Source organism: Lampris incognitus, chromosome 19, assembly GCF_029633865.1.
Source record: "Lampris incognitus isolate fLamInc1 chromosome 19, fLamInc1.hap2, whole genome shotgun sequence".
Taxonomy (NCBI): Eukaryota; Metazoa; Chordata; class Actinopteri; order Lampriformes; family Lampridae; genus Lampris; species Lampris incognitus.
Window position 1 is genome coordinate 2757320 of NC_079229.1, and position 17291 is coordinate 2774610.

The 17291-nt window shown below is 43.0% G+C and overlaps 1 protein-coding gene across 2 annotated transcripts in view; it reads right to left on the bottom strand.

Annotated features, from left to right (window-relative positions):
- Nucleotides 1-14495, bottom strand: part of ptbp2a (polypyrimidine tract binding protein 2a) — a 31536-nt gene extending 17041 nt beyond the window's left edge. For both annotated transcript variants that reach the window (XM_056299016.1, XM_056299015.1), the window contains exons 1-2: nt 14403-14495; nt 6148-6175 (exon numbers count right to left, since the gene is read on the bottom strand). In XM_056299016.1, coding sequence (XP_056154991.1) covers nt 6148-6175; nt 14403-14410 — 36 coding nt within the window. In that variant the 5' untranslated portion in view covers nt 14411-14495. The remainder of the gene's footprint in view (nt 1-6147; nt 6176-14402) is intronic.
- Between the last annotated feature and the right edge of the window lie 2796 nt (nt 14496-17291).

A 17291-nucleotide genomic window follows, 5' to 3' on the forward strand; every position in this document is an offset into this window, starting at 1 on the left:
TAAGTGAGCAACCACAATTTCCCACGCGTAGCCTACAGTGGCAGCTGCACGCCTGCTGTGGGAAAAAATGTTGCGCTACAACTTCCAATAATGATTTTGAATGAAACATTTTTTCATATTATATTATATTCAACTTTCCCAAGTTTCAAATGCATCATTGAACTTCAACAAAGCAGCAGATAAGAGGAGAGGGGAAAAAAGGAAACGACAGGGAAGTGGACATACCATATGCATAATACAAGAAGCATAACTAAAAGCATAATAAGCATAAATATTGAGAACATACCATCAAATAAGTTGTAAAAACAGCAGGATCACTTTAAATCCTAACACAAAGTTTTGATCAAAACATCTTACACAAAACATTATTAGGGCTGCCCCCTAATAGTCGACTAAAAGTTAGTAGATGAGAAGAGTATCAGTCGACCACGTTTATATTGTTCGCTGTGCTGCAAAAACAACTGGATAAAATGATTTTTTTTTTTTAAAAAAAAACCTGTGAAACATATGAGGGCTTTCATTTGAAATGACGCGGCACGGTGGCGCAGTGGTTAACACGGTTGCCTCACAGCAAGAAGGTTCTGGTTTCGAGCCCCGGGGTAGTCCAAGTTTGGGGGTCATCCCGAGTCGTCCTGTGTGGAGTTTGCATGTTCTCCCCATGTCGGCATGGGTTTCCTCCGGGGGCTCTGGTTTCCTCCCACAGTCCAAAGACATGATGTGAATGTGTGTAGTATGTGTGTGTCAGCCTGTTGCCAAAGTTACACTTTAAAAAGAAACAAAAACGAGAACAAGAGAAGAAGAACAAGAAAAGACAGGAGCAGAGCTGGCCACTGATCACCACCTGGTGGTGAGTTGTATCAGATGGCGGGGAAGGCTGTAGGGCTGGGCGGTACATCGACTTTTTATGTTGTATCGATATATTTTCAAACAAGATACAGGATGAAACAATACCGTTTATATCAGTACAGTTTGACGTTGCATTAAAATACATACCCGTTTTTAACACTAGAACGACCGGGATTTCACTCCTACCTAAAACCACCATGGGCGGTCAAATTGGCGGCCGGTTTTTAAACTCTATATTCTGTCACGATAAATACCCAACTGAGATATTAATCAGAATCAGAATACTTTATTCATCCCCAAGCGGGAAATTGGGTTACATAATAACATAACACATAACTACGCTACGCGGGCACTGGCTCTTGAGTTTGCTTTAATCAAACCTACCCTTATCTCGCTGACCATGGCATTTTAACTCTCTTCTACTTTCTGCCAAAGCTTTTATCACATTTCTATCTAATCATGTTATTTCATTTCTCGAAATAAATCGAACCCCAGACATATCCATGGTAACTTTATGAGACATGAAAAGCTTGTATGTGGGGTCAAATTATCTTACTCTGCCTACGTCCGAAAATGTAAAATGCAACATATTAATGCCGTACAGGATGAAATCCTGGAACTTAATAGAACTTATGCCACTTCCCCATCACCCAACCTGTATAAAAAAAACGTCTTTCACTACACACATAATTTGAAGTTTTGTAAACTGGACATGCAAAGTGTCGCCTTTTGAAACTGTGCTACAATAATTATGAACAGGGGGGAAAATTGAGTAGAATTCTTGCACATCAGCTTCGCCAAGCATCAGCTCGTCAAACAATAGTAGAAATGTGTACTCTCTCAGATATAGTCATTACTGACCATGATGAAATAAATGATACATTTCGTAATTTTTATTCAAAACTTTATGCTTCTGACCCCCCTAAAGTTCAGTCATTAATGGATTCTTTTTTTCCAAAAACAAGATCCCCTCCACTGATGTGAATGTTTAAGATAGACTTGAGGAGCCCATCTCTGAAATTGAAATAATTCAAGCAACTGGAACCATGTAGAGTGGTACGTCTCCAGGGCCAGATGGTTCCCCTACCAAATTTTTAAGAAATTTTCAAAGCTTCTTTCCCCACTATTGGCCGAAATGCCAAAATGTTTGGCGAATCATTCAGCACTCACTCCCTCCCTCGTTATGTGAGGCCTCAATTTCTTTCTTTTTTTTCCTCAAATTTATTCCCGATTTTTCCCTTTTTTCTCCCAATTTAGTGGCCAATCGATCCCTATTTTAGTTCAAACCCACCCTCATACTTTATGTGTTCACCAACTGCATCTCTCCGGCCAGCGGTCTCGAAGGAGACGCCTCCCCACTTTCGTGACAAGGCGAATCCAGGCCAAACCACTGCTTTTTCCGATACACACAGAGACGCATTCATGTGACGAACTGAAGCCGACTCCGCCCCCCTCCCGAAGACAGCGTTGCCAATTATTGCTGCTTCATCGAATCCGGCCATAGTCGGATCTGACGAGACCGGGACGCAAACCCCGATCCCCAGTGGGCAACTGCATCGACACAAAGCCGATGCTTAAATCGCTACACCACCGCGGACCCCGGGCCTCAATTTCTATATTTCTCAAGAAGGATAAAAAAACCCTCAATTGTGCATCTTACTGACCTGACTCACTACCTACTGATGTGAAAACACTGGCTAAAGCCTTAGCTCATCATTTAGAGACAATGCTTCCAATTATTTCCCCAGACCAGACGGATTTGTCAAAAAACAGGAACTCCTTTTTTAATCTTCATTGTCTTTTTAACATTTTTTATTCCAAGTCTTCTCAGACCCCAGTTGGTGGTGGTGGTATCATTTGACACAGAAAAGGCTTTCAACCTGGTGGAGTGGGACGTTTTTGTTGTTCTGGTTTTTGTTTTGTTTTTTGTGAATATTTGGTGTCAGTAATAAGTTTATATCGTGAGTCACATTACTGTATGCATCCCCGAAGACCTAAATATGTAAAAATTATATAATCTGTTCCTCTTTCCAATTACACAGAGGAACTAGACAGGGGTGCCCTCTTTGCGATAGCAATAGAACCTCTGGCCATGGCCCTGCGTAGCAACCATAGCAACCACAACATCCGTGGTATTCATAGAGACCAGGAACATAAGGTTATCACTTTTTCCTGATGACCTATTGGTTTTTGTATCTGACCCCTTGATCTGCATCCCTATGAGCTTGACATTATTGAAGGATTTTGGAATTTTTTCCGGATACAAACTCAATTTACATAAAAGTGAACTAATCCCAATTAACTCCACAGCAGAAAAATGTCCGCTTGGCTCTCTTCCGTTCAAGATTTCACATAAGAAATGTACTTATCTTGTCATTGTTGTAACAGAGGTATAATGATCTTTTTAAACGTAACTTTCTAACTCTGCTAGGCCGTACTAGACTTGATCTGGAACGCTGGTCTGGTCTCCCTCTATCTCTCACAGGTTGTATTAATGTAGTTAAAATTAATATCTTACCCCAATTTTTATACCTCTTTCAATCTATACCAGTTTATATTTAAAAGACACTCCACTAGATAACTTTATTTCATCATTTATTTGGAATGGAAAATTGACTTGAATACGTGAAGCGGTCCTTCAGAAACCCCGTGAAGCTAGTGGAATGGTCTTATCAAGTTTTCATCAATATTACTGGTCCTGTGATGTGAGGGCGCTGTCCTTTTGGCAGTCAAGTTCACAGGCAATGAAATTCCATGTTGGTTTGCCTTTGAGATGTCATCTGTCTCCCATGTATGTTTGCACTCGCTTCTCTGCTCAGCACTGCCTTGGGTTCACCCTATATCCAAATTTACTGATAACCCAGTCATGTGTGAGTCTATTAAAATTTGGAAACAATTTAGACAGGCATTCAAATGTAAAGATCCCACTATTGGTACCCCAAATACAAATAAATAAATAAAATAAATCCCCCCTCCCTCCCATTGGTGATGGAGCATTTGAGCTTTGCAGACTCAATGGAGTATTCACTTTGGAGGATCTATTTATTGATGACACTTTTGCGTCTTTCGATCAGCTGTCTTGAAAAGTTTAATTTCTCTTTAAGTCACCTTTTCAGGTATTTGCAGATTCGTGACTTTACTCAATCTAAATTTAATCGTTTCCCAGTTCTGCCTCCAAAGACCCAACAGGACCACATTCTTGAAATTAATCCTGCTGAAAAAGGGTTTATCAGTAAATTGTATTATGCAATTAATACTTTTGGCCAAATATCACTTGAACAACTAAAAATAAATAAATAAAAATAAATCAATGGGAGACTGATATGGAAATATCCATTCCAGAGGACACTTGGGATCTAGTAATTAAGAGGATACACGCCTCCTCTATATGCAAGACATGGTGTAATCCCCCTTCATTAATGCAAAGAGAAATTGGCTAAAATTAACCCAGATTTAAACCCAACATGTGACAGGTGCAAACAAGCCACTGCATGTTCTGGTGCTGCCCGAAACTAACTCAGATCTGGCATTCCATCTTCAAGGTCTTGGCCACTGTTTTACGTTTCCCAATTGAACCTTCTCCTCTGGGTGCCATCTTTGGGGTCGTTCCACCTGGTGCACATCTAAATGCTACTCAGACAAATCCCTTGGCCGACACTACTGTATTAGCTAGGAGATTGATACTGTTCACATGGAAGGAGGCTGCCCCTCCCAATTCCACACGCTGGGATTGCAGAGGTTATGCAGTCATTGAAATTTGAAAAGATTAGATATACCATGAGAGGATCTATATCCAAATTCCACTCGACATGGAAGCCCTTTTTACTTAGTGGAGGAGTTCAATGCTCAGTTGGTGGCTGGGGTTGATGGGCTTGCAATCTAGTTCCCAACCCTTTCTCTTCTATTCGCCTTTTCCGTTTTGCTTATTCAATTATTAGTTATTTTCCCCCCTTTTCTTTTGTTCATTTAATCTATACTTATTACTTTGTTAGTTTTTGTTATGGTGTAATACATGTTATTTCAGGTGGCATACCAGGCGGGGTGGGAGTATGGTTGGGGATATTGTATAGGTCTGTGAGGAGGGTGGGGGTTGTAGTTGTGGGTATGTCCATGTCTGGCACTGACATATTTCAGTTGTTCAGCTACAGTTGTATTTTGTATTGAAATTCACCGAGTGGCAGTGCCATGTTTGTTCAGGAAAACACAAAGTTGAATGTTAAAAAGTCAGCACCAGCATCATGTTTTATATTTAATTTATTAGTCAGAAAGTGAGGAACATCTGATGAAAATAAAACGTGTTTTCAAAGTCATTGTTAGAACTGTAATCGTAGTACTCATATCGGTAATCAGTATCGGCAATTACCCAAATGTAAGTACTTGTACTTGGTCTGAAAAAAAGTGGTATCTGTGGATCCTACACATAATGCACAAGACTCTGCTCCCTCACTTCTGCCTAAAAGCCTTGAGAATGGCCAAAGTGATTTACAGCACGCAGGGACAAATGGAGAAGGTGGCTTGCAAAGAACTGATTGATAAGGACCAGGTATAGAGAAAAAGTTGTCTATGTGTACAGTCCCTTGGGAAGTCACAGAAACTGGGGTTTTTTTTCTCAGTTATTTGATAGCTGTCAGGATGTAGATAGAGTTTAATCGAATATTATAAAGTGTTCCAAATCAAAATCGCTGATGTCCACTTTACGTGTGGATCTCTGCTACATTATCTAATACAGTGATATTGTATGTAGGAAGGAAAAGTAGTAAGAAGATTTACATATATGAACCTGTGGCTTACAGGTTCGGGGGCTTGCCCAGAGCACGTAAGACTTGGTTAACCCCTAAGAACCTCTAGCAAGGTGCAAGGCAACTGCGGGTACCCGACTCACCCCCCTCCTCTGGGGAGGCAGCGGATTAACGTGAAAAGAAAAACGCAAAACAAGTCTCTCGCACTCGCACTCAGCCGCAAATAAGTCTGACTTTTAAAAGGAAAAACTATATAAAACATCCCCCCCCCTTCATAAATTATTTTTGAGTGGCAGAAAATCTACTTGGGTGGGCTACCCAAATAAATTATTATATATATATATATATATATATATATATATATATATATATATATATATATGGGAAACACTGAGGCTGTGAGTAAGATAAATCCTCAACTGAGCAAATGCTGAGACATTTTGTTGATGTAAAACATTGTGACGCTAAAATATCAAAGTAGACGAATGCAATTTTTGTTACACTTTGTATAGTAAAATGGGTGACATGCGGTGATAAGGGATTAGGTAGATTTGAAGCTCACCTTCACGCCCACTGCAACATCGCTGATGCTGAAAGAAAAATTAAAATCAAGTGAGTTTTTTAAGTGACCAAAACAACAGTAATATCCAAACTACATTTTAAATTGTAATACATCTTACCAATCCTTGAGGTTAACATTCTTGCAATGTCAGTATAATAGCAAATCCTAATAATTTACTAACATCGTTCATATCCTGAAAGTGAACGCTAGTGATGGAAATACCTTGCTAATAAACAGTAACAGCATATTAGAGTGACTGAATATGGAATGAAACACTGGATAATGGACCAGTGAGTAATGCAGTCACCAGTTCTAGTCTGCGGTGAGTTGGTTACAGCTTCAGCTGGACTTATAATCAACACAATTTATTCTTTGCCAAAAATTAACTGGCCAACAAAATGGCAAAACTGATAAGCCAAGTTTAAGATATGCTGAAAGATCACAGGTGATCCTACAAACCAAAAATATATTTGCAAGATCATGTAGTATATGTTGTACTAGAATTTAAAAGCATGAATGAATAAGTATTTGCAAGACATAGTCAGGCCGATAAATATTTGGACGCTGACAAATTTATTATTTTAGCCGTTTGGCACAGAATATTGGAGTTGAAATTAAATAATTAAAATGAGCTCAAAGAGCAGACTTTCACCTTTAATTTGAGGGTATATATGTACATCCAAATCTGGCAAAGGGTGTGGAATTACAGTACTTTTTATGTGACAACTTCCTTTTTAAGGGAGCAAAAATAATTGGACAATTGGCTGCTCAGCTCTTCCATGGCCAGGTGTGTGTTATTCCCTCATTTAATTTTTCATTTACAAGGTCTAGAGTTGATTTCAAGAGTGGCATTTGCATTTTAAATCTGCTGCAGTTAACGCTAAATATGAAGTCCAAACAGCTGTCACTGTCAGTGAAGCAAGCCATCATCAGGCTGTGGGAAGAAAAAAAAAACCAGATAGCACAAACATTAGGTGTGGCCAAACCAACAAGGCTATTTGGTACTTCTTAAAAAGAAAGAACGCACTGGTGAGCACAAACACCAAAAGGCCTGGGAGACCATGGAAAACAACTGTGGTGGATGACAGAAGATTTTTTTCCCTGGTGACAGAAAACCCCTTCACAATATCTGGCCACATCAAGTTCTGGAAAAAAAAAACTTATGGACTGGAAAAACATCCTATGGATATTCAGATGAGACAAAGACCAACTTGTACAATAACGATGGGAAGAAAAGAGTATGGAGAAGGTGAAGCATGTTGGAGGTAGTATAATGGCATAGGCATGTATGGGCACCAAAGGAACTGGTTCCCTTGTATTTATTGATGATGTCACAACTGACAAAAGCAGTAGGATGAATTCTGAAGGGTATATGCTGGGGATGCACAAGCCAGTGCATTCTTAGTGCCGATCCGATGCCTGGATAAATGGGAAGGGTTGCATCTGGAAGGGCATCTGGCATAAAACCTTTGCCAAATCAAATATGCTGATCATAAATCAAATTTCCATACCAGATAGGTCGAGGTCCGGTTTATCAACGACCATCACCAGTACTGTTGGCCAGCAGGTGTGCCAGTGGAAACTATGCTACTGTCGGGCAAAAGAGGAGAGGAGAAGGTGTGTCCAGAGGCAGCGGGAGAGGAGGAAAAGTAGGAGTGTGGAGTTGAGAGTCAGAACTTTGTATGTTGCCACTATGACTGCTAAAGGGAGAGAGCTGGCTGATATGATGGAGAGAAGGAAGGCAGATACACTGTGTGTTTAAGAGACCAGGTGGAAGGGGAATAAGGCCAGTAGCAGTGGAGGTGGGTTCAAACTCTTATACCATTGTGTGGATGGGAGGAGAAATGGGATAGGGGTAATTCTGAAGGAAGAGTATGTCAAGAGTGTGTTGGTGATGAAGAGAGTGTCAGACAGAGTGATGAGAATGAAGCTGGAATTCAAAGGTGTGATGATGAATTTTGTCAGCACATGTGCCCCACAAGCTGGGTGTGAGATGGAAGAGAAAAAAGAATTGTGGAGTGAGTTGGATGAAGTGGTAGAGAATGTACCCAAGGAGGAGAAAGGGGTGATTGGAGTGGACTTCAATGAGCATGTTGGTGAAAAGAACAGAGGTAATGGGTAGGTATGGTGTCAAGGAGAGGAATGGGGAAGGACAGATGGTGGTGGATTTTGCAAAAAGGATGGAAATGGCTGTGGTGAATACATATTTCAAGAAGAGGCAGGAACACAGGGTGACGTATAAGAGTGGCGGAAGGTACACACAGGTGGACTACATATTATACAGGAGGTGCAATCAGAGAGATTGGAGACTCAAAGGTGGCAACAGGGGAGATCGCAGCTATAGGCAGCATCGGATAGTGGTCTGTAGGATGACTTTAAAGATCAAGAAGAGGATGAGAGTGAAGAAAGAGCCTAGGATCAAATGGTGGAAGTTGAAGAAGGAAGGCTGTTGTGTGGAGTTCAATGAGGGGTTAAGACAGATACTGGGTGGTAGTGAAGCGTTGTCAGAGGGCTGGGAAACCACTGCAGAAATGGTGAGGGAAACAGCTAGGATGATACTTGGTGTGTCATCTGGACAGAGGAAGGAAGACAATGAGACTTGGTGGTGGAATGAGAACTTACAACAAAGTACAAAAAGGAAAAAGTTGGCAAAGAAGAAGTTGTAGTACAGTCAGTAAGAAAGATGAAGAAAGTAGACAGGACTCAAGGAGATGCAGCATAACGCAAAGAGAGAGATGGCGAAGGCAAAGGAAAAGGCGTATGGCAAGTTGTACGAGAGGCTGGATAGTAAGGAAGGAGAAAAGGACTTTTACTGATTGGCTAGAAAGAGGTAGTGAGCTGGGAAGGATATGCAGCAGGTTAGGGTGATGACGGATAGAGGTGGAAATGTGCTGACAAGCAAGGACAGTGTGGTGACAAGGTGGAAGGAATACTTTGAGGGGCTGATCAATGAAGAAAATGAGAAGGTTGGATGATGTGGGGATTGTAAATCAGGAAAAGCGGTGGATTAGCAAAGAGGAAGTGAGGGCAGCTCTGGAGAGGATGAAGAGTGGAAAAGCAGTTGGTCCAGATGACAGACCTGTGGAGGCATGGAAATGTTTAGGAGCGATGGCAGTGGAGTTTTTAATTGATTGTTTAACACAATTTTGAAAAGTGAGAAGATGCCTGAGGAGTGGAGAAGAATATGGAGATTTGTCTATAGTTACTTAAGGACGAGGGATCCGAATTAGGTTTCTTTAGCAATGGGTGAACAATGGCATGATTAAAACTGTCTGGGAAAGAACCAGAGGTTAGATAATTATTATTTAGATAAGAATTTGCAGAATAACGGGGCTGACAGTGGAAAATACCTCATTGAGCAGCTTAGTGGGGATAACGTCTAAGATAAAGGAGAGGAGTTCATAGGGGACTCTGTAACACTGAAATTGTAATGGGTCTAAACTGGGTAAAACAGTTGGCATTAACATGGAGAATGGAAAGAATGCAAGGGTCAGGCTGGATTTTGGACCTGATATTCTCTACCTTAGTTACATAATGAGTCAGAAATTCTTCAAACAGCTCAACATCAGGTTAAAAAAAAAACATTTACAGAATCATTTAAGCAAAAGGGAACTTTAGGATTGTGGTTATTTCTCATTATCAATTCAGAGAAGTAATTTGATATTGCATCCTAAACTGCTTTCTGGTAAATTAACATTTGGTTTTTAAGGGTGTTATGTGCTATTTTGGACTTGTTGACCTTCTCTTGGCATTCAGATTTTCGACAGTCTTTTAAGGGCTCGTGTGTGATCGTTCAACCAGGTAAGGTTATTTGATTTTTGTTTCTTAGTTTTCAACGGTGCAATCTGGTCGAAGATAAATAGGCAGTGATCATTGAAAAAAAAATTAACAGTTGTATCTGGATTGACAGGATATAGTGGAATTAAAGGATGAGGAATTAAAAGCAGATTTTAACTACAGAACCAGCGTTGAGAATGTGAAAGCGTGTTTTAGGATAGCAACAAGGAATAGAGAGCTGTAGTGGAACCTTAAAAACAACAGCTTTATGGTCAGTTAAAGGCATATACACCAGATTAAGACACTTGAGAGAGAAAGCAGATGAGAGTACAAGGTCTAAGATGTGACCTTAGGAAAGTGTGGTCCCTTTAACAGATTGAATGTGGTTAAAAGAGTCTGTAAGATAGAAAAAATGTGAGGTGAGGGAATGGGAAGGACAATGTACATGAATATAAAAATCGTCAAGAACAGGCACCCTATCATATCATTACAATCAATGGATAAGAAGCTCAGTAAACTCAGAAATAAAACTAACTGAATTACGGAGCCTATAAATTAAGATGCAGAGTAAAGGGGGAGTGATTAAGAAACTTGAAACCTCAAAGGAGGTAAAATTAACAAAATTAACAAGATGGCGCTTAAGACCTAACTTATAAAAAACAGCTAGGCCACCCCATCTTCCAGAGGGTCTGGGAATGTGAAAATATGCAAAATTAGGGGGCCTAGCCTCAGTTAGGGGAACAAGTGTCCCCTGGAGACAGCCATGTGTCAGTCACCATAAAAAAGTCCAGATTATTAGAAAAATCATTAATGATAAAGGACTTATTACCCAAATGTTCTGCAATGACCAAGGCAATCACCTGACCTGAATCTAGTTGAGCATGCATTTCACTAGTTGAAGGCAAAGCTGAAAACAAACCCCAAGAACAAGCACCAACTGAAGAAAGCTAGAGTAAAGGCCTGGCAGAGCATGACCAGGGAAGAAACCCAGCGTTTGTTGACGTCTATGGGTTCCAGACTTCAGGCAGTCGTTGACTGCAAAGGATTTGCAACCAACGATTAAAAACGACAATTTCATTTGCGATCATGTTATATTTTTCCAATTAGGCCCTAAAGCTCGGGTGTACATGTGTGTGTATAAAATGGTTGTAATTCCAACACGGTTCATACAATATATTTTTTTACAAAACCCTTAAATTAAAGCAGAGTCAACACTCAAAGAACATCTTGACTGTTTTATTTCAAATCCATTGTGGTGGTGTACAGAGCCAAAATTATGAAAACTGTGTCACTGTCAAATATTCCAAAAGGGTTATGGAAGGCTTACAAAGTGTTAGCTAGTCTGAATGACCAAAGCTTAGGTTTTCGAAAGCCGTTTGATACATGGGGGGCCTTTAAATTGTCACCCCGCAAGTCAGACGCAGTATCGTTAGCAGAAAACCTGTTTAACTGAAAAGCTGAAAAACAGGTTTTCAGCCAACAATCCTGCGTCTGGGTGGTGAGGCCTGCAGGACATCACCAACTACAGGAATCCCCCCACACACACACTGTAGAGAACCTTCAACTAGCTAAAGACTTGAATATGTTTTACTGCATGTTTAATCTGCCCACTTTCACATCCCCCAACCGCTCCGGCTCAGAAATCTCACAAGCAACTGCACCCCCCACCACCACCCCTCCTATCCCGACTGACTCCCCACCAGCACTGATGGTCCATGAAGAGGATGTGTGTCAGCTCTTCCAGAGACAGAAGACCAGGAAGGCACCAGATCCAGACGGTGTGTTACCCTCCCATCTTAAAGCCTGCGCAGACCAGCTGGCTCCCATCTTCATCGGCTCACTGAAGCTGTGTGAAGCCCCTCCTGCTTCAAATGCTCCATTATCATACCAGTCCCCAAGAAACCCTCCATCACTGGACTGAATAACTACAAGCCCATCGCCCTGAAGTCTGTGGCCATGAGGTCTTTCGACAGATTGGTTTTGACCCACCTGAAGGAAATCGCAGGTCCCCTTCCTGGACCCCCTGCAGTTGACCTACTGGGCAAACAGGTCAGTGGATGATGCAATCAACTTGGGACTGCACTACATCCTGCAACATCTAGACACCCCAGCGATGTACGCAAGAATCCTGTCCGTGGACATCAGCTTGGCATTTCCACACTATCATCCCAGAAGTCCTACTCACCTAACTTATCCAGCTCACTGTGCCTGCCTTCCACCTGTGTCAGTGGATCACAAAGTTCCTGACAGACAGGAAGCAGCAGGTGAAGTTAGGGAAAATCACATCCAGCACCCGGACAGTCAGCACTTGTGCCTCTAAGGGATGTGTGCTCTCCCCACTGCTCTTCTCCCTCTACACAAATGACTGCACCTCAGGAGACCCATCTGTTCAACTCCTGAAATTTGCAGACAACACAACTGCCATCGGCCTCATTCGAGATGGACGATGAGTCTGCATAGACAGGAGGTTGACAGCTGGCCCTGCGGTGCAGTCACAACAACCTAGAGCTGAACACGCTCAAAACTGTGGAGATGAAAGTGGACTTCAGGAGCCCCACATCAGTGCCGCCCACCTCCCTATACTCAACACCACTGTGTTGGCTGTGGATTCCTTCAGGTTCCTGGGTGCTACAATGTCCCAGGACCTGAAATGGGAGTCCAACATCAACACAGTCATCAAAAAGGCCAAACAGAGAATGTACTTCCTACACCAGCTCAGGAAATACAACCTGCCTCAGGAGCTGCTGAGCCGGTTTTACACTGCAGTCATCAAGTCTGTTCTCTGCATTTTCAGCACTGTCTGGTTTATATCGGCCACAAAACAGAACAAGTACAAACTACAACGGACAGTCAAGTTTGCAGAAAAGATTATCAGTGCTGACCTGCCAACCATCCAGGACCTGTACACCTCCATAGTCAGGAAACAGGCAAGGAATATCACTGCAACCCCCCGAAGCTGGACACAACCTGTTCCAGCTTCTCCTCTCTGGTAGGCGCTACAGTACACCGAACCCCAGACATAGGAACAGTTTCTTCCCCCTCGTTGTCAAAATTATGAACAGTTAACTCACTGTGGCACTGACCAATAACCTGAACCACCATAATACCCACTGTACCTACAAATCATTCATGTTTATTTCAGTCTACATTACATTACAGTCATTTAGCCGACGGTTTTATCCAAAGCGACTTACAATAAGTGCTTTTAACATAGGAAATCAAGAGAACTACTAGTCATTAGAGGTCATAAGCGTATATTCTCTCTAAACAAGCATCTAAAACACAAATAAGCTTGTAGTCATCTAAAACATGTAGTCGTCTAAAACACAAATGTGCAATACATATTACTCACTACTGTATCTCTGAACAGGCTGTATGTTGTACATAACCACCTACTGTGTATATAGAGTAACTTTTTTAACCCATTTAATGTATGTCTAGGCACTCCTTGCACTCATCACTTCTTTGCACTATCTGTATCCTCTTTAGAGTTCACAGAAACGATTTTCATCTGTATATAGTCATTCCTTGTATATTCCTGAAAATTATCTTAGGCTATAAGTATATTATATATTATATTAAATAATTGTAGCTACTTGTATTAATATTAATTGTATTAGTTAATAAAAATAATTATATATAAACATTATTACTGAGGATATAAGCATATTCCTTAAGATTGTTGTGTTGTTATTGTGTAAGTACACTGACAGCCACTAAAAACCGGAGTCAAACTCCTTGTACGTGTAAGTATACTTGGCCAACAATGATGATTCTGATGCTGACAATGAAATAATTATTACGTGTACTTCTAACAACGCCCCCGTGTAGGTTAGCAACTCTTACACCCAAGACGCTAACCTTGCGTTAGCTACAGAACATTGTTTGCAGCGAACATTTAAAGGCTCATGAACCCATAGCTATCAATGCGTCATTGGCCGTTAAGGTCGTGATAGCGTTAAGTGGAGCTAGATTGCCACATGTGGACAAAAGTCGGCTCAGCGTGCTGATTCTGGCCCCGTTAGCCAAGGCAAGCTAGCGTTAGCCAAAACAAAAAGGAGCAACATCGCGTGGTGGAGTTGGGTGGTAGGGGGCTGCTTCATTTTAAAACAAGCTAGCCTAACGAAATGAGCTAGGTGGTTAGCAAACTAGCTGATGAACTACTACTACTGAGCAACTAACTCGGTCAAAACGATGAAACAACGGGCAACAACCCCCGGACCCCGCATCTATTTGCAATGTATTTTAACGTGCATCCACATTTTAATAGTGAGCATTTCGCCAGAAATGTTACAAAGTTAACGTAAAAGACGGCCGTTGGCGCAAGCTAACAGTTTCCTTCACGGCTATGGTAGCGTTTGCCGCTGGCAAAGGCTAACGCTAAATCTGTAGCTTTAGGTGCCTTTCAAAAATAAGTGCACTATTCCGAGATAACGTCTTTTTCGAAATGTGCAGTCAACAACGGGGATGAAACATACCCGTCCATTTCGATATTTCCTCTGGAGAATGCTTCAGCCCGGGTTCTCTTGCCGACGAGTCAACTAGCTAAAGCTCCTCACGGCGAAGCCTCACAATACGCGCTCAGCAGCAAAATGGAGGACGGCTGCAAAACACGACGAGCGCCGGAAATGTCCGGAAAGCGACGAACCTGCAGACGGCCACGGCGGCGCTGTCCGCCTTTACACGTCCGTCTGGACGGCGTCTCGACACCGTCATCATTATGTGATTAATCACGTGTGTGGGGTCGGCAATTTATTGACCTGTAAAAGGAGCCTGGGCAAATATGTGCCATGCCTCTTAAAGCGTTTTGTTTCACACAGGCTTTCGGATCGGACATGTTTGAATTCAAGCTAGTTTTTACTGATCGAACCTGCGCCGTGCTCTGTATATCCATCCGTTTTCCAGACCGGGTCGCGGGGTCGCCACAGCCTATCCCAGCAGGCACTGCGCGGCAGGCAGGCAGGGAGGGAGACAGGGGGACACCCTGGACAGGCCGCACACACACACACACACACACACACACACACACACACACACACACACACACACACACACACACACACACACACACACAGTAGTACGGCCGAGTCACCTGACCTACAGGTCTTTGGACTGAGGGAGGGAACCGGAGCCCCCGGAGGAAACCCACGCAGACACGGGGAGAACATGCAAACTCCACACAGGACCACCCGGCACCACCGCCAAGGTTGGACTACCCGGGGCTCGAACCCAGGACCTCCTTACTGCGAGGCGACCGCCATAACCACTGCGCCACCGCGCCGCCCTGCTCTGTCTATATGTATATATATCGTCGTCGTTGGCGTCTGTCGTGTCCGAGGATCCATTCCAGGAGACAGAACCCCTCTCGGAGCCGCTCGCTAAAGCCTCGATTAAAGTGGTGATCGGGTCGCCACGCTGGTCCACACTGCTCGGCCTGGGAGGATCTAGTTCCGTGGCAACACAAGACGATGGGATCCGCCACAGGTTGCACCCAAGTGATGGACGGGTTGGGAGTCCGGACTGGGAGACCGAACTGCCCGCTTGTTAGGAAGGATGTGTGGGATTTCTGTAAGCGGCGGTCCGCGGTGCCGTTAGGCTTCAGCCAGCTGAGCGCTGCCCAGGTTACGCCAACTCCACAAGGGAGGTCCGGTCAATACCGCCAGGGGGGGCTATCCGCGATTTGTCCCGCATGCAGGAATCGGTCTCCTGAACCTTTCAGCCTACATCACATGACGCTTCAGCAACCTATATATATTAACACACATATCACATAAAACATCTTTTTTAGATGCCAACATTTTAGTAAAATTACTATTTCCTCTAGGCGGCGCAGTGGTTAGCGCGGTCGCCTCACAGCAAGAAGGTCCTGGGTTCGAGCCCCGGGGTAGTTCACCCCGGGTCGTCCTCTAAGTGGAGTTTGCATGTTCTGCCCGTGTCTGCGTGGGTTTCCTCCAGGGCTCCGGTTCCCTCCCAAAGACATGTAAGTCTGGTGAACTGGCCATACTAAATTGTCCCTAGAAATGAGTGTGTGTGTGTGTGTGTGTGTGTGTGTGTGTGTGTGTGTGTGTGTGTGTGTGTGTGTGTGTGTGTCAGCCCTGTGATGGCCTGGCAGCCTGTCCAGGGTGTCTCCCCGCCTGCCGCCCAGTGGCTGCGGGAATAGACTCCAGCGTTCCCGAGAGCAAGATAAGCGGTTAAGCTAATGGATGGATGGACTATTTCCTCTGTGAATCAAACAAAAAAAGGTGTCACTGTCAAAAACAAGTGTCTTGACTATTGTGCACCACATCGCCCTCTTCAGGTGACACAGAGGAGCGTTGTGCTTCACTAACCCGATGTAAGTGAATGTAAGTTGACGTGGTACCTTACACGTTGTTGATTGGACAACAATTAATGACCTGGATGAATGAGAACATTCACAGACATGTAGGGGAGACATATCTACACTAAATGAGATTAAAAACGAGAAACCAGTCAAAGAAAAACGAAAAAGAGCACTAATCAGGAAACACAACATCAGACAGAAAGAGCAAATACTAACAGCCACTGAAAAACTGAAACAACTACAAGCAAAAGCCCAATGAGTGAAAAGGTTCGATAACAGACAAGAGTTCTTCCTCCAGAACAAAACTTACAAAGAAAACGCAAATAAATTCTATAGAGAACTAGGGAAAAGGTCAGTTGGGGTCAAAGAACCCCCTAAAATTGATGAAGTAGAGAACCTCTGGAGCAACATCTGGGAAAAACAAAAGAATTACAAAAAAAACGCTGAATGGATTGGCCAAATACAAACAGAGAACATCCAAACCAACCGGCAAGAATGGCCACAAATAACCCTAGAAGAAACAAAAACAGCAATACAGAAGTCCAGTAACTGGAAAGCCCCTGGTAATGACGGGATAGCGAACTTCTGGGTCCAGAACTTACCATCTTTACACCAAACGCCTACAATGGATGCATCAGCAACCCAGAAACCTGCCCTGAATGGCTCACAAGTGGTACCACCTACTTACTTTCCAAAACAGAAGACACCAAAAACCCTAAAAACTATCGTCCCATCACATGTCTCCCTACAACCTACAAGATCTTAACAGCCATCATCACCGGGGGAGTTTACAAACACCTGGAAGGCCGGTGGTTCTCCGTTGCCGATGTGGAGCAACGCTTTAGCTTCGGTGGTACCTTTCGGTGTCTTGCTTGCCCCGGGATCACCTCAGGCACCTCAATGTCTGCCGTCTCTGCGTGAATGTAGGCATTGCTGTAAATCTCTTTAAATTCATCTTCAGTCCTCAGTTCCTTCATTCTGCTCTGGACACCATCAACAATAGTGTAGGCAGCTGCCAAGTCCAGGTCTTGCTGTTGGAGGGCAT